The sequence below is a fragment of the Mesoplodon mirus genome (assembly GCF_964341445.2).
Source record: "Mesoplodon mirus genome assembly, chromosome: 10".
NCBI lineage: Eukaryota > Metazoa > Chordata > Mammalia > Artiodactyla > Ziphiidae > Mesoplodon > Mesoplodon mirus.
Window position 1 is genome coordinate 15206769 of NC_138986.1, and position 24007 is coordinate 15230775.

The 24007-nt window shown below is 39.8% G+C and overlaps 1 protein-coding gene across 3 annotated transcripts in view; it reads right to left on the reverse strand.

The window, feature by feature from the left end:
- The window catches only part of MTHFD1L (methylenetetrahydrofolate dehydrogenase (NADP+ dependent) 1 like), a 198655-nt gene that overhangs the window by 67897 nt on the left and 106751 nt on the right, over positions 1-24007 (reverse strand). For all 3 annotated transcript variants that reach the window (XM_082633842.1, XM_082633840.1, XM_082633841.1), the window contains 4 exons: positions 20243-20382; positions 14353-14394; positions 13511-13611; positions 12781-12958 (listed from right to left, as the gene is read on the reverse strand). In XM_082633842.1, the coding sequence (XP_082489968.1) occupies positions 12781-12958; positions 13511-13611; positions 14353-14394; positions 20243-20382 (461 nt within the window). The remainder of the gene's footprint in view (positions 1-12780; positions 12959-13510; positions 13612-14352; positions 14395-20242; positions 20383-24007) is intronic.

Here is a 24007-nt window from a genome sequence, read left to right on the forward strand (position 1 = left end):
CCAACACTAGCAGTATGCTGAATTTTATCTATATAGAATCACATCACCAGCAAGAGGGCAGACAGCAGAAGCAAGAACTACAATCCTGTAGCCTGTGGAACAAAAACCACATTCACAGAAAGATAGACAAGATGAAAAGGCAGAGGGCTATGTACCAGCTAAACGAACAAGATAAAACTCCAGAAAAACAACTAAATGAAGTGGAGATAGGCAACCTTCCAGAAAAAGAGTTCAGAATAATGATGGTGAAGATGACCCAGGACCTCAGAAAAACAATGGAGGTAAACATGGAGAAGATGCAAGAAATGTTTAACAAAGACCTAGAAGAATTAAAGAACAAACAAACAGAGATGAACAATACAATAACTGAAATGAAAAATACACGAGAAGGAATCAATAGCAGAATAACTGAGGCAGAAAAATGGATAAGTGACCTGGAAGACAGAATGGTGGAATTCACTGCTGCAGAACAGAATAAAGAAAAAAGAATGAAAAGAAATGAAGACAGCCTAAGACACCTCTGGGACAACATTAAATGCAACAACATTCGCATTATAGGGGACCCAGAAGAAGAGAGAGAGAAAGGACCTGAGAAAATATTTGAAGAGATTATAGTCGAAAACTTCCCTAACATGGGAAAGGAAATAGCCACCCAAGTCCAGGAAGCACAGAGTCCCATACAGGATAAACCCAAGGAGAAACACTCCGAGACACATAGTGATCATATTGGCAAAAATTAAAGAGAAAGAAAAATTATTGAAAGCAGCAAGGCAAAAATGACAACATACAAGGGAACTCCAGCTCCCATAAGGGTAACAGCTGATTTCTCAGCAGAAACTCTACCAGTCAGAAGGGAGTAGCATGATATACTTAAAGTGATGAAAGGGAAGAACCTACAACCAATATTACTCTACCCAGCAAGGATCTAATTCAGATTCAAGGGAGAAAACAAAAGTGTTACAGGCAAGCAAAAGCTAAGAGAATTCAGCACCACCAAACCAGCTCTACAACAAATGCTAAACGAACTACTCTAAGTGGGAAACACGAGAGAAGAAAAGGACCTACAAAAATAAACCCAAAACAATTAAGAAGATGGTCATAGGAACATACATATCGATAATTACCTTAAACGTGAATGGATTAAATGCTCCAATTAAAAGCTCCAACAGGCTTCCCTGGTGGCGCAGTGGTTGAGAGTCCGCCTGCCGATGCAGGGGACACGGGTTCGTGCCCCGATCCCGGAAGATCCCACATGCCGCGGAGCGGCTGGGCCCGCGAGCCATGGCCGCGGAGCCTGTGTGTCCGGAGCCTGTGCTCCGCAACGGGAGAGGCCACAGCAGTAAGAGGCCCGCGTACAGCAAAAAAAAAAAAAAAAAAAAAAAAAAAGCTCCAACAGGCTTGCTGAATGGATACAAAACAAGACCCATATATATGCTGTCTACAAGAGACCCACTTCAGACCTAGGGACACATACAGACTGAAAGTGAGGGGATGGTAAAAGATATTCCATGCAAATGGAAATCAAAAGAAAGCTGGAGTAGCAATACTCTTATTATAGACTTTAAAATAAAGAATGTTACAAGAGACAAGGATGGACACTACATAATGATCAAGGGATCAATCCAAGAAGAAGATATAACAATTATAAATATATATGCACTGAACACAGGAGCACCTCAATACATAACGCAACTGCTAACAGCTATAAAAGAGGAAATTGACAGTAACACAATAATAGTGGGGGATGTTAACACCTCACGTACACCAATGGACAGATCATCCAAAATGAAAATTAATAAGGAAACAGAAGCTTTAAATGACGCAACAGAGCAGATAGATTTAATTGATATTTATAGGACATTCCTTCCCAAAACAGCAGATTACACTTTCTTCTCAAGTGCGCATGGAACATTCTCCAGGACAGATCACTTCTTGGGTCACAAATCAAGCCTCAGTAAATTTAAGAAAATTGAAATCATATCAAGCATCTTTTCTGAACACAACGCTATGAGATTAGAAATGAATTACAGGGAAAAAACCATTAAAAACACAAACACATGGAGGTTAAACAGTATGTTACTAAATAACCAAGCAATCACTGAAGAAATCAAACAGGAAATCAAAAAATACCTAGAGACAAATGACAATGAAAACACGATGATCTAAAACCTATGGGATGCAGCAAAAGCAATTCTAAGAGAGAAGTTTATAGCTATACAAGCCTACCTCAAGAAACAAGAAAAATCTCAAATAAACAATCTAACCTTACACCTAAAGGAACTAGAGAAAGAAGAACAAACAAAACCCAAAGTTAGCAGAAGGAAAGAAATCATAAAGATCAGAGCTGAAATAAATGAAACAGAAACAAAGAAAACAATCGCAAAGGTCAATAAAACTAAAAGCTGGTTCTTTGAGAAGATAAACAAAATTGATAAACCATTAGCCAGACTCATCAAGAAAAAGAGGGAGAGGACTCAAGCCAATAAAATTAGAAATGAAAAAGGAGAAGTTACAACAGACACCACAGAAATACAAAGCATCCTAAGAGACTACTACAAGCAACTCTATGCCAATAAAATGGACAACCTGGAAGAAATGGACAAATTCTTAGAAAGGTATAACCTCCCAAGACTGAACCAGGAAGAAATAGAAAATATGAACAGATAAATCACAAGTAACGAAATTGAAACTGTGATTAAACATCTTCCAACAAACAAAAATCCAGGACCAGATGGCTTCACAGGTGAATTCTATCAAACATTTAGAGAAGAGCTCACACCTATCCTTCTCAAACTCTTCCAAAAAACTGCAGAGGAAGGAACACTGCCAAACTCATTCTACGAGGCCACCATCACCCTGATACCAAAACCAGACAAAGATACTACAAAAAAAGAAAATTACAGACCAATATCACTGATGAATACAGATGCAAAAATCCTCAACAAAATACTAGCAAACAGAATCCAACAACACATTAAAAGGATCATACACCATGATCAAGTGGGATTTATCCCAGGGATGCAAGGATTCTTCAATATACGCATGTCAATCAATGTGATATACCATATTAACATATTGAAGAATAAAAACCACATGATCATCTCAATAGATGCAGAAAAAGCTTTTGACAAAATTCAACACCCATTTATGATAAAAACTCTCCAGAAAGTGGGCATAGAGGGAACCTACTTCAGCATAATAAAGGCCATATACAATAAACCCACAGCAAACATCATTCTCAAAGGTGAAAAACTGAAAGCATTTCCTCTAAGATCAGGAACACGACAAGGATGTCACCTCTCACCATTCTTATTCAACATAGTTTTGGAAGTCCTAGGCATGGCAATCAGAGAAGAAAAAGAAAGAAAAGGAATCCAAATTGGAAAAGAAGAAGTAAAACTGTCACTGTTTTCAGATCACATGATACTATACATAGAGAATCCTAAAAATGCCATCAGAAAACTACTAGAGCTAATCAATGAATTTGGTAAAGTTGCAGGATACAAAATTAATGCACAGAAATCTCTTGCATTCCTATACACTGATGATGAAAAATCTGAAAGAGAAATCAAGGAAACACTCCCATTTACCATTGCAACAAAAAGAATAAAATACCTAGGAAAAAACCTACCTAGGGAGACAATAGACCTGTATGCAGAAAACTATAAGACACTGATGAAAGAAATGAAAGGTGATACCAACAGATGGAGAGATATACCATGTTCTTGGATTAGAAGAATCAATATTGTGAAAATGGCTATAGTACCCAAATGCAATCCCCATCAAATTACCAATGGCATTTTTTATGGAACTAGAACAAAATATCTTAAAATTTGTATGGAGACACAAAAGACCCCGAATAGCCAAAGCAGTCTTGAGGGGAAAAAATGGAGCTGGAGGAATCAGACTCCCTGACTTCAGACTATACTACAAAGCTACAGTAATCAAGACAATATGGTACTGGCACAAAAACAGAAACATAGATCAATGGAACAAGATAGAAAGCCCAGAGATATACCCACACACCTATGGTCAACTAATCTATGACAAAGGAGGCAAGGATATATAATGGAGAAAAGACAGTCTCTTCAATAAGTGGTGCTGGGAAAACTGGACAGCTACATGTAAAAGAATGAAATTAGAACACTCCCTAACACCATACACAAAAATAAACTCAAAATGGATTAGAGACCTAAATGTAAGTCTGGAGACTATAAAACTCTTAGAGGAAAACATAGGAAGAACACTCTTTGACATAAATCACAGCAAGATCTTTTTTGATCCACCTCCTAGAGAAATGGAAATAAAAACAAAAATAAACACATGGGACCTAATGAAACTTCAAAGCTTTTGCACAGCAAAGGAAACCATAAACAAGACGAAAAGACAACCCTCAGAATGGGAGAAAATATTTGCAAATGAATCAATGGACAAAGGTTTAATCTACAAAATATATAAACAGCTCATGCAGCTCAATATTAAAGAAACATACAACCCAATCCAAAAATGGGCAGAAGACCTAAATAGACATTTCTCCAAAGAAGACATACAGATGGCCAAGAAGCACATGAAAAGCTGTCAACATCACTAATTATTAGAGAAATGCAAATCAAAACTACAATGAGGTATCACCTCACACCAGTTAGAATGGGCATCATCAGAAAATCTACAAACAACAAATGCTGGAGAGGGTGTGGAGAAAAGGGAACCCTCTTTCACTGTTGGTGGGAATGTAAATTAATACAGCCACTATGGAGAACAGTATGGAGGTTCCTTAAAAAACTGATTTAGAATTACCATATGACCTAGCAATCCCACTACTGGGCATATACCCTGAGAAAACCATAATTCAAAAAGACACATGCACCACAGCGTTCATTGCAGCACTATTTACAATAGCCAGGTCATGGAAGCAACCTAAATGCCCATCGACAGACGAATGGATAAAGAAGATGTGGTACATATATACAATAGAATATTACTCAGCCATAAAAATGAATGAAATTGGGTCATTTGTTGAGACGTGGATGTATCTAGAGACTGTTATACAGGGTGAAGTAAGTCAGAAAGAGAACAACAAATATCGTATATTAACTCATGTATGTGTAACCTGAAAAAAAGGTTCAGATGAACCAGTTTGCAGGGCAGAAGTTGAGACACAGATGTAGAGAACAAACGTATGGACACCAAGCGGGGAAAGCTGCAGGGGGTGGGGGTGGGGGTGTGATGAATTGGGCAATTGGGATTGACATGTATACACTGATGTGTATAAAACTGATGACTAATAAGAACCTGCTCTATAAAAAAATAAATAAAATAAAATTCAAAGAAACCCAAAAACAAAACAAAAATTAATTAATTAATTAAAAATAAAAAAAGAAAGGTCATCCCTTCTCCTTAGACTGTTGTTTAGCAATTACTATGAAATACAAAAGACATACAGAGATGTATGTTTTAAGTTCTATGAATTAAAACTACATATATAGTATTTATGTATACATTTTTATATATTCTAAATACATGGAACTGTATATATTTAAAAATGGTTAAAATGGGAAATTTCATTTTACATATATTTTCACCACAATTAAAAAAATATACACATACACACACGAACACATATACTCTATATACATACATACAAATACTTATACATATGCATTTTTATTTATTTCCTTAAAATTTGAGGCTCTGTTTGCTGGCTGAGGCCCGGAGTCCAATTAAAGGATAACTCAAAACCCTACCAACAACTGGTTTGAATCCTTAAAAAATATAACACATAATTCCTCAATAATCAACGAACTCCCCCACCCCTCAATCCCCTGCCAGCAGGGGAGAAAACACTCCTAAACAGACAGGCAGTGAAAGTGCAATAGTTCAGAAATCTGCGGTGCTGGCTGTGGCCCTAGATGGAGTCTTCCTGGTCTGTTTTGATCTCCCTTGCTTCTAGCCCTGCTGTGATCAAGAGAATGGCTTCACACAAGGAACAGGAAAGACCTTTTAATAAAAACAAACACCATCTTCTCATGCTGTCAAGGTTACACCTCTAAATGTTTACGAGTTTAGAGGAAGGATATGGAGGGATGTGGAGATGGTTTTCAACCTTCACTCCTGACTTAACAAACAATATTCAGATGGACTTCCGGTGCCATACATTCTTTGCAAAAGCTACTGACTTTCTATTAAATCACTAATAGCTCCCAATTCTAATGGAGAAAGAATGCTAAATGTCTTGCTTTAATTTGGGGGTGGCTTTCTTTCCTGGTACACTAGGGGCTGCTAATTGCTGGTTTTAACACACTTGAACAGGAAACCAACCCTTGAGCCCGACCTCCAGGTTACCTGAGTTACAAGACAATTCTTGAAGGTCAATTCAGGAAACCCCCTCTCTTCCTGAAGTGAAAGTGACAGAAGGAAGAGCTAACATAGATTACCAGCCTCCTATGTCCCAGCATTTTACTCCAGGACATTTCATTTGGTCCTCACAGCAACTGGGTGAAGTTGGTGTTAATATCAGACACTATTTTATAGATAAGGAAGCTGAGGCTCAGAGAGTTGTCCACATTTATATCCATAGTGGGAGGTCCCATAGAGGTTTGAACTCTGTTTGCAAATGAAGTTACCGACAACAGATTAGTGTCCAAAATATGTAAACAGGTCATAACAGCTCTATGTCAAAAAAAGAAACAACCCAATCAAAAATGGGCAGAAGATCTAAATAGATGTTTCTCCAAAGAAGACATATAGATGACAAAAAGCACATGGAAAGATGTTCAACGTCACTAATTATCAGAGAAATGCAAATAAAAACTACAGTGAGCTATCACCTCACACCGTTCAGAATGGCCATCATCAAAAAGTCTACAAACAGTAAATGCTGGAGAGGGTATGGAGAAAAGGGAACCCTCTTGCACCGTTGGTGGGAATGTAAATTGGTACAGCCACTATGGAGAAGAGTATAGAGGTTCCTTAAAAAACTAAAAATAGAGTTACTCCTGGGCATATATCAGGAAAAGATGAAAACTCTAATTAGAAAAGATACAAGCACCCCAAAGTTCATAGCAGCATTATTTACAATAGCCAAGACATGGAAGCAACCTAAATGTCCACCGAAAGAGGAATGGATAAATAAGATATGTGGTACATATATACGACAGATTACCGCTCAACCATAAAAAGAATGAAATAATGCCACTTGCAGCAACATGGATGGACCTAGAGATTATCATACTGAAGTAAGTCAGAAAGAGAAAGACAAATAACATGATAATTGCTTCCATGTGGAATCTAAATAAATGATACAAATCAACTTATTTACAAAACAGAGACAGATTCGCAGCCATGGAAAACAAACTTATGGTTACCAAAGGGGAAAGGGAAGGGGGAGGGATAAATTAGGAGTTTGGGATGAACACACATGCACTACTCTACATAAAACAGATAACCAGCAAGGACCTACTGTATAGCACAGGGAACTCTACTCAATATTCTGTGATAACCTATATGAGAAAAGAATCTAAAAAAGAATGAAGAGATGTATATGTATAACAATCACTTCACTGTACACCTGAAACTAACACAACATTGTAAATCAACTATAGTCCAATTAAAAAAAAAGATTTGAACTCAATTCTGAATGACTCCTTTAACTATAATACATTACTTCTTCCATCAAGTGTCCATTTGTCATGGGGCACGTCCCTCACCTTCTCTGAACTCCTATTTCTGCATTTAAGATAGAGTTAAGCTCACATATCCCATGGGATTGGATGAGATATACTTGAAATTATGTATGGAAGAGGGATTTGTCAGCTAATAAAGTGTAAATACAGATTCGTTTTTTCATCTGCTATACTGTTTTCCTGGGTGCTTGCAGATATGGAGATATATTGGTCAACTGTAAAGATATAATTGCCAAAAGTAATAACAGAAAAGAGAGGTTTTGGGGAGGACTTCTAACTGTTCCTTAAAAGGAAAGGGGGCTATGATCATCACTAATGGTTGAGAGGAAATGACACAGTGTAGTTCAAGTTTAAATATATCAATTCTCACATGATAAACTTCCCCTGAACAATTAGGCCACTGCCTCCTATTCCATATTTTAAAAATTATTATTCTGGGAGATTGGGATTGACATATATACACTAATATGTATAAAACAGATAACTAATAAGAACCTACTGTATAAAAAAATTTTTTTTTATTCTGAAATAATCAACAGCCACCTCTAGTACCATGAACAAAAGTTGCCTCCTCTTGAATTAGAAGCTACTCTGGTAAAAGAGGTGCAGAATTTTCTCTAGAGAACAGTGGCTGCTTTCCTCAATTTTTCAAAGTTCAGCACAGACTCCCGAGTCAGAAGAGCAGCTTGTTTTTCGCTTTAACTAATGGAACCGTCATCGAAGGCCTCATGCTCTGCGAGCTGTCTGGCCTTACAGTGTCACTGAGGTCAGGTGAACACTATTTCTCTCGAGCTGTTCTTCTTTCCATTTGGGGTTTTGAGACGATTTCTACTCCCCACACAAAAGCAATCATGCCCTGTGCTCCAACACTATTTCCAATTTCTCCAATGAGCTCAGGTGTCTTTCTCCTGTAACACAAGACTGGGGCGGGGCTGGAGCAGGAACTAAGAGGCCATCAATCCTGCGCTGAATACATTCTTGGTGGAATAGAGTCTGGGATGATAGCAAAAGGCACACAGAAGCCCAGCTGGTGCAGAGAAGCAAAGGCAGCAGGGTGTTTTATCCAAAAGCATTTTGTCACTTCTTTTTTTCCTGTGGGGCAGTCTGATACCTAATTGAGCTGTCCAGCATCAAAGGGCTAGTCGTGGGGGGAAAACAAAGGGAATTAAAGGGTTTCAAGAAAACCATTATTACTTAAATAGAAATTAAAAACAAAAAAGAAAGACAAAAAAGAAAAAGAAAACCATTACTTAGTCCTCAAAGGCTCACCAACACTGACTATGCACGTAATTGGGGCGGGAGGGAGGTTGCGCTCTGTTACTGCCGGCAACGATGACTTCAGATTTCTACACCGTTACAAGACAAGATTGGAAATGGTCTTATATTATCGAAAATTGACTCACCAGCGTGAGCGACAGAGCTATCAAGGAGACAGTCCCTAGTGAGCCAGAAGCAGCAATAGCTCTTTTCATAAACTGTCATGTAGCAATAATAGGCTGCGCTGCTGATTCTCTAAGAAGCAATTACGCAGCTAATTTCTGTTATAAGAAAAGGGAATAGTGTATGTGGGCAAAGGAGGCAAGAATCCTATCAAATATGACTTTGTACCACATTTTTATAAAACTGTTCCCCTTTTCACAGAAGAGCAGACATTTTAACAGCATTATCTCCACAAAAAATGGGAATTCAGGAAAAAAAATTATGATATTGGTGGAAAGGAAAAGGGTTCATTTTAGGGATAGTACATGTTTAAGACAGCACAACTCATAAAACATTGCTTGTATTTACTGACCTTTTCACTTTGGATGGTTTCCTTGAAAAAGCCACACTTTGTGAAATCATTCGTTTAAAATCTGCCATTGCGGGGCTTCCCTGGTGGTGCAGTGGTTAAGAATCCACCTGCCAATGCAGGGGACACGGGTTCTAGCCCTGGTCTGGGAAGATCCCACATGCCGTGGAGCAACTAAGCCTGTGCGCCACAACCACTGAGCCTGCGCTCTAGAGCCCACGAGCCACAACTCCTGAGCCCATGTGCCACAACTACTGAAGCCCGTGCGCCTAGAGCCCGTGCTCTGCAACAAGAGAAGCCACCACAATGAGAGGCCCGCGCACCGCAACAACGAGTAGCCCCCACTCGCCGCAACTAGAGAAAGCCTGTGCGCAGAAACGAAGACCCAACGCAGCCAATAAATAAATAAATAACTTTACTAAAAACAAACAAACAAACAAAAAAACTGCCATTGCCACTCAGAGTGGGGTGGTTCACGATCAGAGTGGGGCAGTGGTCTGAGGGTTTCCTGACAGTTGTTTGTGTAAAAAGGCCAAGAGCTGCACCAATTCATGAGGGCTGCACCCTCATGACCGAATCACCCTCAACCCAGCAAGGTTTACCTGGGCATCAAGGCCCAGGAAGGAACACAAGATTACCTTGGCCAGCCACCATCTGAGTTGGCTTCCTTCCCCATGATGAGCCCACTGCAGGGCTGCATCTATATTATGCTCAGCATCTCCAGAGAACAGCTTCTCATCAGGATGTCTTTCTTCCTGTAGAACCCAAGCCCACCACCCTCCCCACTGCCACATCCTGCCCCACCACCTCTATAAGGCAGAACATTAGGGTCTCTCATAAAATGACCTTTGAACACGACACACCTTTTCTGAGCTGACCATCCCAATTCACTCCTGAAATCCTTCCTCCCACAGTTATCAACTGCCTGCAGTGACCCCATTTGGCATGGATTCTTTGCCCATCATGGTCCTTCCTCTTCAGGTGGGTCACTCAGTTGTTGCCCATTTGAGAGGAATCCTCCCCATCCCAACTCCCACTTTTTTTTTTTTTTTTTTTTTTTTGTGGTACGTGGGCCTCTCACTGTTGTGGCCTCTCCAGCTGTGGAGCACAGGCTCCAGACGCGCAGGCTCAGCGGCCATGGCTCACGGGCCCAGCCACTCCGCGGCATGTGGGATCTTCCCGGACTGGGGCACGAACCCGTGTCCCCCGCATCGGTAGGCAGACCCCCAACCACTGCGCCACCAGGGAAGCCCCCAACTCCCACTTCTGAACACAGTGGTGGATTCTGAATGACAGCGCAGGATGATGGCCTCCATCACTCCACACACACCCCCGCAGCTCTGCCCCTGTCTGGCTGTGGGACAGAAGGCAGCTTACTGAACCTCTGTTTGCTTTATTTTCCTTGTACGTAAAACATGGGAAAAGCAACCGTTTCTACCCATCGGGGAAGTGAGGACTAAAGAAGTTAACAAGCACCAAGTGGCCCGTATGCCTGGCAGACAAGAAGCCCTCCTTAGCCATAAAGTTATCATCGTGTGCTTCATGATGTAACTCTAGACTCAAGACGAACGGAATTTGTGAGGGATGAAGGAACCAGAGAAGCCACCAGTTTGAAGCCTGAGTACTCTGGCAACCACGGACTACCTATGAGGACAAACCCAACAGCCAGAGATGGAGCCAGCAAATCCAGAATGGAGATGTTTGGGTGGCAGTAAAGATGAACCAAGAAGAGTGAGGTCCCGAGAAGTTCAGATATTCTGACTGAACCCTCATTATCCAGCTGTGCTTAAAAAATATACTAGACAATCCAGCAACTCCTCTTCAGCGTATACGCCCAGAAGAACTGGAAGCAGTTTTATACACATGTTCATAGCAGCATTATTTATAATAGCCAAGAGGTGGAAGCAACCCAAGTGGCCATTGACAGATGAATGGATAGCAAAAAAGTGGCATAAACATACAATGGACTGTTGTTCAGCCTTAAGAAGGAAAGAAGTTCTGACATATGCAATAACATGGGTGAACCTTGAGGACATTATGCTAAGTAAGTGCTACAGACTGAATGTTTGTGTCCCCCCAAATTGGTATGTTGAAGCCTAATTTCCAGTGGGATGATATATTAGCATCTGAGGCCTTTGGGAGTGATTAGGTTGATGTCATTAGGAGATGGGGCTCTGGGGTGATTAGGTCATGTGGGTGCACCCCTCATGAATGGGATTAGTGCTCTTATAAAAAGACAACCTAGAGAGATCCCTCCCCACTTCCACCATATGAGGATACAGTGAGAAGACTCCCATCTATGAAATAAGAAGCAGGCCCTCATTGGACATCGAATCTGCTGATGCCCTGATCTTAGACTTCCTAGCCTCCAAAACTATGAGTAATAATTTTGTTGTTTATAAGCCACCCAATACCATGGTATTTCTTACAGCAGCCTGAAAGGACTGAGACAGTGAATAAGCCAGTCAAAAAAGGGGCAAACTTTATGGCTTACTGGTATGAGATAGCCAGCAACAGAGGAGAAGGAGAAATGGGGAGTTGGTGTTTAACGGGCACAGAGTTTCGATTTTGCAATTTGAAAAGACCTAAGGAGAAGGAGGGTGGTTGCACAACAATGTGAAGCTACTTAACACTAGTGAACTATGCACCTAAAAATGGTAAAGATGGGGCCTCCCTGGTGGCGCAGTGGTTGAGAGTCCGCCTGCCGATGCAGGGGATGCGGGTTCGTGCCCCGGTCTGGGAGGATCCCATGTGCCGCGGAGCGGCTGGGCCCGTGAGCCATGGCCGCTGAGCCTGCGCATCCGGAGCCTGTGCTCCGCAACGGGAGAGGCCACAACAGTGAGAGGCCCGCGTACGAAAAAAAAAAAAAAAAAAAAAAAAAAAATGGTAAAGATGGTCAATTTTATGTTATGATGTATTTTACCACAATTCAAAAATTTTTTTAAAATATACTAGGCATAGCTCAAGAAAACCATGGTGCAAATGGGCTATAGCAGAAACGGACAAGGAAAATACTGCCCGTGATATCCCATGCTTTATGAAGTTGCTCAAAAGTCTTGCTCCTGTGCAAACCCTGTTGAACCCTGTACTCCAAAACCCCTCTGCGCTGAGTGTAGAGCACAGGCTTGGGGGCAAGGAGCTGGGGTCCCTCGGCAATAGGACCTCATCAGATGGCTTAACTTATTTAACCTTCGGTTTCCTTATCTGCAGAGCTGTTGTGACAACCCATGTGAAGCTCTCAGCACTGGCCTGGCATACAGTTAAGGTGCAAGACCCGTCAGGCACCATTATCATTGTGTTGGATCTTACCTGCACATCATACAGGAATTGGAAACGACTCTTTTTACTTGCAGCTTCTCTCACAGCCTGAGCCAGGTCCACCGACCCTTTCCCACCAATCGACCAGTGATAGCAGGGCACTGCATTAAAGGCGCCAGCCCGCTTTGCAAGCTCACACACCAAGTCAATCTCCGCTCGGGTGTCGGTCCTGGTGATGAAAATGTTTGTGGTTTTGCATCTGTATTCATTTAGTGATGTTTTTAAAGAAAGACTAACTGCTTATACAGAACTTTGCTCCCAAACACTGAATATATTTTAAACATCAAAAGTGGTTACACTGTGCTTAAATAAATCAGACCTTAAGAAAAGCATGGGGGAAAAATCCTCTCCAACATGACTCAAATATTTCAAGTTGTTAAGAGTTTTATTGAGAAAATTCCATAACATATCCCTTTGATCATCCACAGTCTTTCCGTCAGAAATGCTGGGTGGAATTAAGAAGAAGAAGAAGAAGAAGAAGAAAAAAGCCAAAGAAATGGTAACTCACTCTATAGATTTCACTTCCCTGATAACATTTGAAAACACTTCTGCTAAAGTCAAACCAATTCAAAGAAAGTCAAACAAATAGAATGAGCAGAGTATTTCTCTGTACTTTTAGATGAAGCAGAGAAAAGGTCAAACATCCTCAAAACACAAATGCAGTTAGTTCACAGGGTGGCCCAGCAATATGACCACATTTAAAGGAGGACACTTGACTTACTTGAAGACATTCAGAGCCACGACAACAGGGACCCCGAAGAGCTGAGCAATCTGAATTTGCTTCTCTAGGTTACAGCAGCCATCTGCCACCAGCTGGAGGTTCTGTAAGAAAACCAGGCCCCCATGTATCACCTCCCATCCAACCTGCCAAACCACACAGGCAGGCCCACTCTGGCAGGTTCTGGGTCTATCTATACTCACATTATTGTCCTGGAAGCTATTAAAGAAAGCCATCAATCACTTTTTCCCTCCAAGAAAAGATGGCTGCAGAAGGAGGAGGCTCATTTTCCAAGTAAAGTCTAAAATTATTCTAGATCCAATGGCATATGTGGGTCTTGAGCCAGGCAGCTATTTCTGCTGCAGACTGGTGGCCAGGACATCAGCAACATGCCCACGCTCTGTGGGCTGGTGGACAAGAAGGCGTAAGGTCCTGGGAGGGTAACAAGCACCGGCCAGCTATTCCCTGCTCAAATCCCTGGCGCCACCTGTAGGAGCTAAGAGGTACTGTTGCCAGTCAATCAAAGTCTATTTACTCATCCAAGTCATAAAGCCAATTGTGTATCTTCCAAAAGTCAGCATCTGCCACATCAAAAGAATACATGGGTATAAGAGGCCTGCTCTGATGGCTGCCCAGGGGGTAGGAACTGGACAGAAAGCCTACACCCATCTTTTCTTAAGATTGGAGAGTTAAGGGAATGGATTTTATCCCTTTCCCCACACATTTCCTCTTGGATTATTAGAAAAGCACTTTTCTAAGAGGCCACTGGTGGAGGACCTATTCCCTGACTGAGATTCAACTGCTAGTCAATGGTTAACTGGATTTGAATAATTCTTCACTCTTACCTCTTCCGTATATTCTTTTTTAAGAGGGACCCCAGCAGTCACCTGAGATAAGAAAAGACAAAAATTAAGAATAATCCTATCAAACTGTTTACTCTGATTAAGATCTGAAAGAAAAACAAATCATGGTCCCTTTTGGGAAGGTTCATTTAAAAAACACATTTTGGGCTTCCCTGGTGGCACAGTGGTTGAGAGTCCGCCTGCCGATGCAGGGGACACAGGTTCGTGCCCTGGTCCGGGAGGATCCCACATGCCGCAGAGCGGCTGGGCCCTTGAGCCATGGCCGCTGAGCCTGCGCGTCCGGAGCCTGTGCTCCGCAACGGGAGAGGCCACAGCAGTGAGAGGCCCGCGTACCGCAAAAAAATAAATAAATAAATAAATTAATTAATTTAAAAAAACACATTTTGTGCTTTTAAACCAATAACTGGCAGCCCTGGCTGAACATAAAGTCTTGTGGGTGCTTTTAAAAATCACTGATGCTTGAGCTCCACCCTGACCAATTAAACCAGGATTGCTGGGAGTGGGACCCAGGATCAGTGATGGTTAAGAACTTCTCAGGCGATTCTAATTTGAGCTAATATTAAGAGCTTTCATACTGTTGCCCATGATCCTAGCATAAAAGGGAACTCACAGTATGATTAATACCTGATTTATACAGAGTGCATAATCGTTCTAAATAAATTCTAAGTCATTTAAAAATAATTGCCATTAATTTTTCCCTTTTTTTGGCCTAGTTTCTTACAGAAGCCGATGGGGTTGGCAGTATAAAGATAAGGAAACTGAAGGTGAGAGAAGGCAGGTATCTTGCCCACAGTTACACAGCAAATGAGAGGCAGAACAGGGGCCTGAGTATAATAGGGCTCTGAAACCCCAATTTAGTGCCTTTTCACAGTTCCCCATTGGGTTTTTTTGTCTATAGCCTGCAACTGTTTCAGTGAGAAACCCTAGACAACATTTTAATTCACTGAGGACGTGGTGACTTGTTCTCCTCTCAGCAAAAGAGGTCTTGAGAATATTAGAAATCCTTTGAAAAGTTACCTCTATGACAGATTGTTCTTTGAGACTGTGAGGAAACATCATAAGGTATTTTCAGATGGGTTTTTTTTTCAGCATTAGCATAAGCTAAAACACACAGTGGACCCTTCAATTGGAACAACCAAAATGCTGGATTTAAAAAGGAACATAAAGTACTGCTGAGCTTGAACATATGCAAAGTTCTGCAAAATCAAAAATCAGGCAAAATCAAGAAAAATGGGTTGTATGCAAATGCCAGAAAGTAGAGGGGATCAACAAAACCAAAGCTGGTTCTTTAAGACTCACAAAATTGATAATATTCTGGCAAGAGTTTTTTTAAAAAAGGAATGAAAAAAATATTATAACTACACATGCTGTAGACAGAATTAATAGGATACTGGGACAAACTTTACACCAATACTTTTTAAAAGATAGAGAAACTTAGTATGAGTTTTAATATAAAACTCATTTAGGAAGAAACAGAGAACTTAAACAGTTCTCTACTCACTAAAAAAAATTAAGATTGTAGTTAAAAACCTGCCCCTCACCAATAAGCAACAGGCCCAGGGAGTGTTATCACCTCAACAGATGAAGAAAATTGTTCAACATATAGTATAACAACTTGACAAATAGCAACAGAGGCAATTTTCTTAACCTGATAAAAAACATATACTGAAATATTACAGAAAACATATTTAGCGATGAACTATTAAAACTGTTCTCTTGCTGATGAGGAATAACAGTAGGATGCTGGCTATCAACACTATTTAATACTGCATTGCAGCTAGAAACACATGGTTGGTGATGAAAAAAAAGTATCAAGATTGGAAAGGAAGAAACAGAACTGTCATTATTTTCATATATGATTGTCCACATAGAACTCTCTAAAGTATTTACAGCTAAATTAGTACAATTAATAAGAGAATTTTTTAAGTTATGGAGATTTAATATAGAGCATGGTGACTATAGGTAAAAATATTGTATTGCATATTTGAAAGTTGCTAAGAGAGGAGATCTGAAAAGTTCTCATTCCAAGGAAAAACATTTTTTTTTAAACTCTGTATGGTGACGGATGTTAATGACTTATTGTGGTGATCATTTTACAATGTATACAAATACTGAACATTATGTTGTATACCTTGAAACTAATATAATGCTGCATGTCAATTATACCTTAAAAAATTTAGACAGGTCACTGGATATATATATAAGAATCCAGAAGTAACCTGTGAAACTATTTAAAAATATAAAGCACATGGGAACAGATTGGTAAAAGGATGTAGAAGTCCTTTGGGCAATAAACTGTAAATGTTTATTAAAATATATTTCAAAACACCTAAATCAGTGAATATCCCAAGTTCCTAGATATAAAACTGATCTATTGATTTAATGACATTCCAAAAAAAACCCCAAATCCTAGAAAGATTCTTTATGGGACTTTGTGATTAGTTCAGAAATACATATGGAAATGAAAAGGACTGATAAAGGCCGGGCACCCATGAAGAAGAGAACTACCAGGGAGAGCTTGCACTACAGACTTAGTGTAGCACAGACACAATTATGTGTAAATAGACCAGTGCAACCAAACGAAGGTCCCAGAAAAACACCTACACGTGTATGGAGAATTGATTTATCACAAAGTAGGCTTGAAGATCAGAAAGGAGGGACTAATTGAAATAAATAGTGCTAGGCCAGTTGGTTATTAACACAGAAAAAGTAAAATTAGGCCTGGTCATTACACCACACACCAAAAATCAGTAAGGAGGGTGATGGTTAATTCTGTGTGTCAGCTTGGGTGATGGGATACCCAGATATTTGGTCAAACATTATTCTGAGTATTTTGGTGAGGGTGTTTTTGAATGAGAATAACATTTAAATTGATGGACACTGAGTAAAGCAGACTGCCCCCCATAACGTGGGTGGGTCACTTCAATCAGTTGAAGGCCTGCTATAACAAAAAGAATCTGTGCAAGAGAAAATTTTCCAGCAGGTTGCCTTCAGACTGGGACTGGAATACTGGCTCTCCTGAGTCTCCAGCACTGGCCCACTCAGTAGATTTTTGGACTTGTCAGCCTCCGTAATTGTGTGAGCCAATTACTTATAACAAACCTTTTTATATAAATACACATGCTATTGGTTATGGAGAACCCTCCTTAAGAAACTATGTTTAAAGAACTAATTATAAAAGACATATCTGAATCCAAATGTATTAGTTCTTCCATTGCACCAAGAATGGTCAGCATTTTGGAAGACAGGATATGACTGGGGCTAAAATGGGCAAGTTCAAGGGTCACAGGATTTTCCACTGCATAAATTATGTAAAAAAAAAGCTGGGGCTTCCCTGGTGGTGCAGTGGTTGAGAGTCCGCCTGCTGATGCAGGGGACACGGGTTCGTGCCCCAGTCCGGGAAGATCCCACATGCCATGGAGCAGCTGGGCCCATGAGCCATGGCCGCTGAGCCTGCGCGTCCGGAGCCTGTGCTCCGCAACGGGAGAGGCCACGACAGTGAGAGGTCTGCGTACTGCAAAAAAAAAAAAAACCAAAAACCAAAAACCAAAACAAGCTGAATAAACGTAAGAGGCAGCCGTGGTTATTTGTGTAACGATATCAAAAGGAAGTAGAAATTATAATGGATCAAAAACATTACTACGGAGTTGTTTCAAGTAAGAAGGAATGACACTGAGGTGGATAATATGGAATACAGGATTAAGAAGATCAAAGTTCATGTATTATTCAATTATTGAAAGCATTTCCTTGATACAGAGTACGCCGGTCATGAGGAATACACAAATTAATAAGATATAGTCCTTAATCTCAAGGAATTCAGAGTCAAGTGGGGAGATACACATATAGACATTCATAAAATAATATGATGCAGAGGCACTACTGGAGTCCAGGAGAGGAATGCTAAGCTTCATGTGGCTTCCTGATCCTCCCCTTTTATTATCCTCCATCCATATCTGTGCCTACTGATCTAGAGCCCTGTTACAATCATCACTAGCACGGAAACATGACATTAAGGGGAACTGAAAGAGGTACCAAGGATTAAGGTGAGCAGAAAATGCAACCATTGTAAAACAGAGCACACACATTAAGGTGAACTGGAATAGGATTATAAATCATGTAGTGAGTTTTTATAGGACAGAGACGAGATTGGAGTGTGCAAAAACACTGGACTAGAAGTCCAGAGACCTTGATTTCATGTCTGATTAGTCCCCTAAATAGATGGAGGATACTAAGCAAGACCCAGAATCCTCCAGCACCTCAGTAATTTTATCTTTGTAAAGACTTGAACCAGACTAATTTCTAAGCCCTTTCCAGTAATAAAGCCCTTTGATTTTATAATTTTTAGGGTGCAAAACAGGGAGGGGGAATTTCAAATTTATCTTATATAGGTAGAGATCGTTTTCTGTTTGTTTGTTTGTTTTTTGCGGTACGCAGGCCTCTCACTGTTGTGGTCTCTCCCGCTGCGGAGCACAGGCTCCGGACGCGCAGGCTCAGCGGCCATGGCTCACGAGCCCAGCCGCTCTGCGGCATGTGGGATCTTCCCGGACTGGGGCATGTCCCCTGCATCGGCAGGCACACTCTCAACCACTGAGCCACAAGGGAAGCCCGAGATGGTTTTTTGAAAATGGAAGTTGATACAGCTTCAGAGTCTAAACTCAAGGAGTGATTGGTAGCAACAATTGGTGTTTTGAACAAAATCAGAACTCTTTAGCACTACTATATTATAATACCTGCTGCGTCAATCTTGCCTTTGATCAAATGGTGAAGCTCTAGGCTAAAATGAAGTGCTCAAGTGTCTGGTATTAATGAGCAGATTAGGGATTCAGAAAAGGTTTACCCTTCATTCATATCCAGCTCTGAATGCCCGACAAAAGTGGAGAATCTGTATCTCAGACCTAGGCTTGCGATTTGGCTCTCTGCTGGCCTGGTGACATCCCCTAAACACAGCAAACCTCAGCTTCTTCATCTGTAAAATGATATAATGTCTGCCTCTCCTAGGACAAAGAATTGCTAAGATGATTAAACAGTGCACATCATGGTGTTTCATCATGGCAAACTTGTTATTTGTTTATGCTATATAATTAATCATGTGTGATATTTGGATACACAGTATACCAATTAAGAAATCAGATTTGGCAGTTTGTGTAATATATCAATAGTATAAGTAATAAAGAAACTCCAAATGATTTCATTTCAAAAATGGTTAATCAGTACAACATTTCTTATTCTCCCTTTGGAAATCCCTAAAAAAGAAAAAGAAAAAGAAAAAAAAAAACCCTACATCTTTGCTGTGGAAAGGTGAAAACTCCTTTCAGGTGTGTGTGAATTCTATACAAGATAAAGTCTTTAAAAATGTTAAAATAGAATTTGTGTTTTCTAAGCAAAGCTCTCTTAGAAATAATCCAGTGCTCTAACAGAGTTATAAAGTGAAATCATAATAAACAGAAACAGAAGGAAAATAGTGCTAGATGAAATCTGATGAGATGTAGTGTCAGTGAACCAAAAAACTATCCGTACAAACACTGAACAACCTCACCCACAAAAGCAATCACTCTAACCCTTCTGTTCTTCATTCAGGAACCAAAGCCTCTATCCTCCCTTTACCACAGGGTTATAAAATGTTGACATAAGTTTCAGTTTAGATTCTTAGAACTAAAAAGTGGTCACATTATGCTCTTTCCCAAAATATTGCTTAGAAATAACTTTGTGGGTGTTACTAATTACTTGACGAACTGAACTCTAAGTGCCCTGTAATGGTGATTTGTGAAAAAGGAGATATTCTAGAAAACTGCAGTTATGAAGCAGGTTTGGATGTTTCAAAGGTTCAATTCTGCTTCCTTCTGTTTTATTAGAAAGGAAGCACGGTGCTTACACTTGGTCCACCTCCGTGCATCTTCAGAGCCCGCACCGTCGCCACCAGCACCACAACACTGGGCACCAAGCCAGAAGCTCTGCACTTGATGTTGAAGAATTTCTCCATGCCAATATCAGCACCAAAGCCAGCTTCAGTCACTGTGGAGAATCAAGTTTGAAACTCGCTATTATCTTCTAGAAACAACAGTAGGTTTTGACAATCATTGATGTGGTTCAAATTCAAAGGATGACAAATTTTCCTCCATGTTCAAGGTTACTACACACCACTGCATCCTGTTCATATACAAAGGTAAAAAGACGTTTCCATGGTTTTAGAAAATGTCTACTTCCTTACATTCCATAAAAAAGATGGCTCTCTACTCTGCTTCACACCACTGTTCCTTAAGGATTCACTGCCATGGCCAAGATTTTTCTTCCAGTATAGAAGGTCAAGGCAAAGCTTTTCTTAACACAGATGGGATTTTCCACTTTTTAATCAGGTTCCAAATTGTGTCAAAGAACACTGCTAGTATGATTAGTATAGAAGATCTTTCCTGACTCTTTAAAAGATACATACAGAATCACTTATTTTCATTCCATCTGGCCATTTCTATTGATGGACAAAATTGAAGTTAGTTGAGCCGTTTAAGGAGGTTTATCATCAGGCTTGATAATAAGATGGTATCTTGACTTCATAACCACAGAGGACACTGGTCTTTAACCATCCTTTCCCTTGCCCCCAAATTGCTAAAAATGTTACTGTCCAAGATAATACTCCTGACACTGGGTAAGCAGCAGCATCTTCATACACAAAGCAGAGCTCTAGACCAGCCACATCACCAGCCCCTGGGGGTTTATTAGAAATGCAGACTCTTGGGCTCTATCCCAGAACTATTGAATCAGAACCAGCATTTTGACAAGATCCCTTAGTGAGATGAATGCCCATTAAAATTTGAGAAGCACTCTGCTCTAGGGGAAGAATACTATTAATGGAATAGAAATTAAATATTTATGAAATATGCACTATATACTTACAGTACAACCAAGGCCATAATTTATGGCAGAAAGAGGAAGAAGCAGTAAAAAAAAAAAAAAAAAGGTAAAATAGAAACCATTTAACATGTGAATAAATGAGGATATCTCTCCCAAGCATTCACTGAATATACACATTTTAATAAAAATTAAGAAAAGAAAAACAGAGAGGGCAGACAGGCAGCAGAAGCAAGAAGAACTACAATCCTGCAAACTGTGGAACAAAAACCACATTCATAGAAAGATAGACAAGATGAAAAGGCAGAAGGTTATATACCAGATGAAGGAACAAGATAAAACCCCAGAAAAACAACTAAATGAAGTGGAGATAGGCAACCTTCCAGAAAAAGAATTCAGAATAATGATAGTGAAGATGATCCAGGACCTCAGAAAAACAATGGAGGCAAAGATGCAAGAAGTGTTTAACAAAGACCTAGAAGAATTAAAGAACAAACAAACAGAGATAAACAATACAGTAAGTGAAATGAAAACTACACTAGAAGGAACCAATAGCAGAATAACTGAGGCAGAAGAATGGATAAGTGACCTGGAAGACAGAATGGTGGAATTCACTACTGTGGAACAGAATAAAGAAAAAAGAATGAAAAGAAATGAAGACAGCCTAAGACACCTCTGGGACAACATTAAATGCAACAACATTGACATTATAGGGGTCCCAGAAAGAGAAGAGAGAGACAAAGGACCCGAGAAAATATCTGAAGAGATTATAGTCTAAAACTTCCCTAACATGGGAAAGGAAATAGCCACTCAAGTCCAGGAAGCACAGAGTCCCATACAGGATAAACCCAAGGAGAAACACGCCGAGACACACAGTAATCAAATTGGCAAAAATTAAAGACAAAGAAAAATTGCTGAAAGCAGCAAGGGAAAAACAACAAATAACATGCAAGGGAACTCCCACAAGGTTAACAGCTGATTTCTCAGCAGAAACCCTACAAGCCAAAAGGGAGTGGCATGATATAGTTAAAGTGATGAAAGAGAAGAAACTACAACCAAGATTACTCTACCCAGCAAGGATCTAATTCAGATTCGATGGAGAAATCAAAAGCTTTACAGACAAGCAAAAGCTGAGAGAATTCAGCACCACCAAACTAGCTCTACAACAAAAGCTAAAGGAACTTCTCTAAGTGGGAACACAAGAGAAGAAAAGGACCTACAAAAACAAACCCAAAACGATTAAGAATATGGTCATAGGAACATACAGCCCAATAATTACCTTAACGTGAATGGATTAAATGCTCCAACCAAAAGAAACAGGCTTGCTGAATGGATACAAAAACAAGATACATATATACGCTGTCTACAAGAGACCCACTTCAGACCTAGGGACACATACAGACTGAAAGTGAGGAGATGGAAAAAGATATTCCATGCAAATGGAAATCGAAAGACAGCTGGAGTAGCAATACTCATATCAGATAAAATAGACTTTGAAAGAAAGAATGTTACAAGAGACAAGGAAGGACACTACATAATGATCAAGGGATCAATCCAAGAAGAAGGTATAACAATTGTAAATATATATGCACCCAAGATAGGAGCACCTCAATACATAAGGCAACTGCTAACAGCTGTAAAAGAGGAAATTGACAGTAACACAGTAATAGTGGGGGATGTTAACACCTCACTTACACCAATGGACAGATCATCCAAAATGAAAATTAATAAGGAAACAGAAGCTTTAAATGTCACAATAGACCAGATACATTTAACTGATATGTATAGGACACTCCATCCAAAAACAGCAGATTACACTTTCTTCTCAAGTGCACTCCAAACATTCTCCAGGATAGATCACATCTTGGGTCACAAATCAAGCCCCAGTAAATTTAAGAAAATTGAAATCATATCAAGCATCTTTTCTGAACACAACACTATGAGATTAGAAATGAATTACAGGGAAAAAAACGTAAAAAACACAAACACATGGAGGCTAAACAGTATGTTACTAAATAACCAAGCGATCACTGAAGAAATCAAACAGGAAATCAAAAAATACCTAGACAAATGAAAATGAAAACACGATGATCCAAAACCTATGGGAGGCAGCAAAAGCAGTTCTAAGTGGAAGTTTATAGCTATACAAGCCTACCTCAAGAAACAAGAAAAATCCCAAATGAACAATCTAACCTTACACCTAAAGAAACTAGAGAAAGAAGAACAAACAAAACCCAAAGTTAGCAGAAGGAAAGAAAACATAAAGATCAGAGCAGAAATAAATGAAATAGAAACAAAGAAAACAATAGCAAAGATCAATAAAATTGAAAGCTGGTTCTTTGAGAAGATAAACAAAATTGATAAACCATCAGCCAGACTTATCAAGAAAAAGAGGGAGAGGACTCAAATCAATAAAATTAGAAATGAAAAAGGAGAAGTTACAACAGACACCACAGAAATACAAAGCATCCTAAGAGACTACTACAAGCAACTCTATGCCAATAAAATGGACAACCTGGAAGAAATGGACAAATTCTTAGAAAGGTATAACCTTCCAAGACTGAACCAGGAAGAAATAGAAAATATGAACAGACAAATCACAAGTAACGAAATTGAAACTGTGATTAAACATCTTCCAACAAACAAAAATCCAGGACCAGATGGCTTCACAGGTGAATTCTATCAAACCTTTAGAGAAAAGCTCACACCTATCCTACTCAAACTCTTCCAAAAAATTGCAGAGGAAGGAACACTCCCAAACTCATTCTACGAGGCCACCATCACCCTGATACCA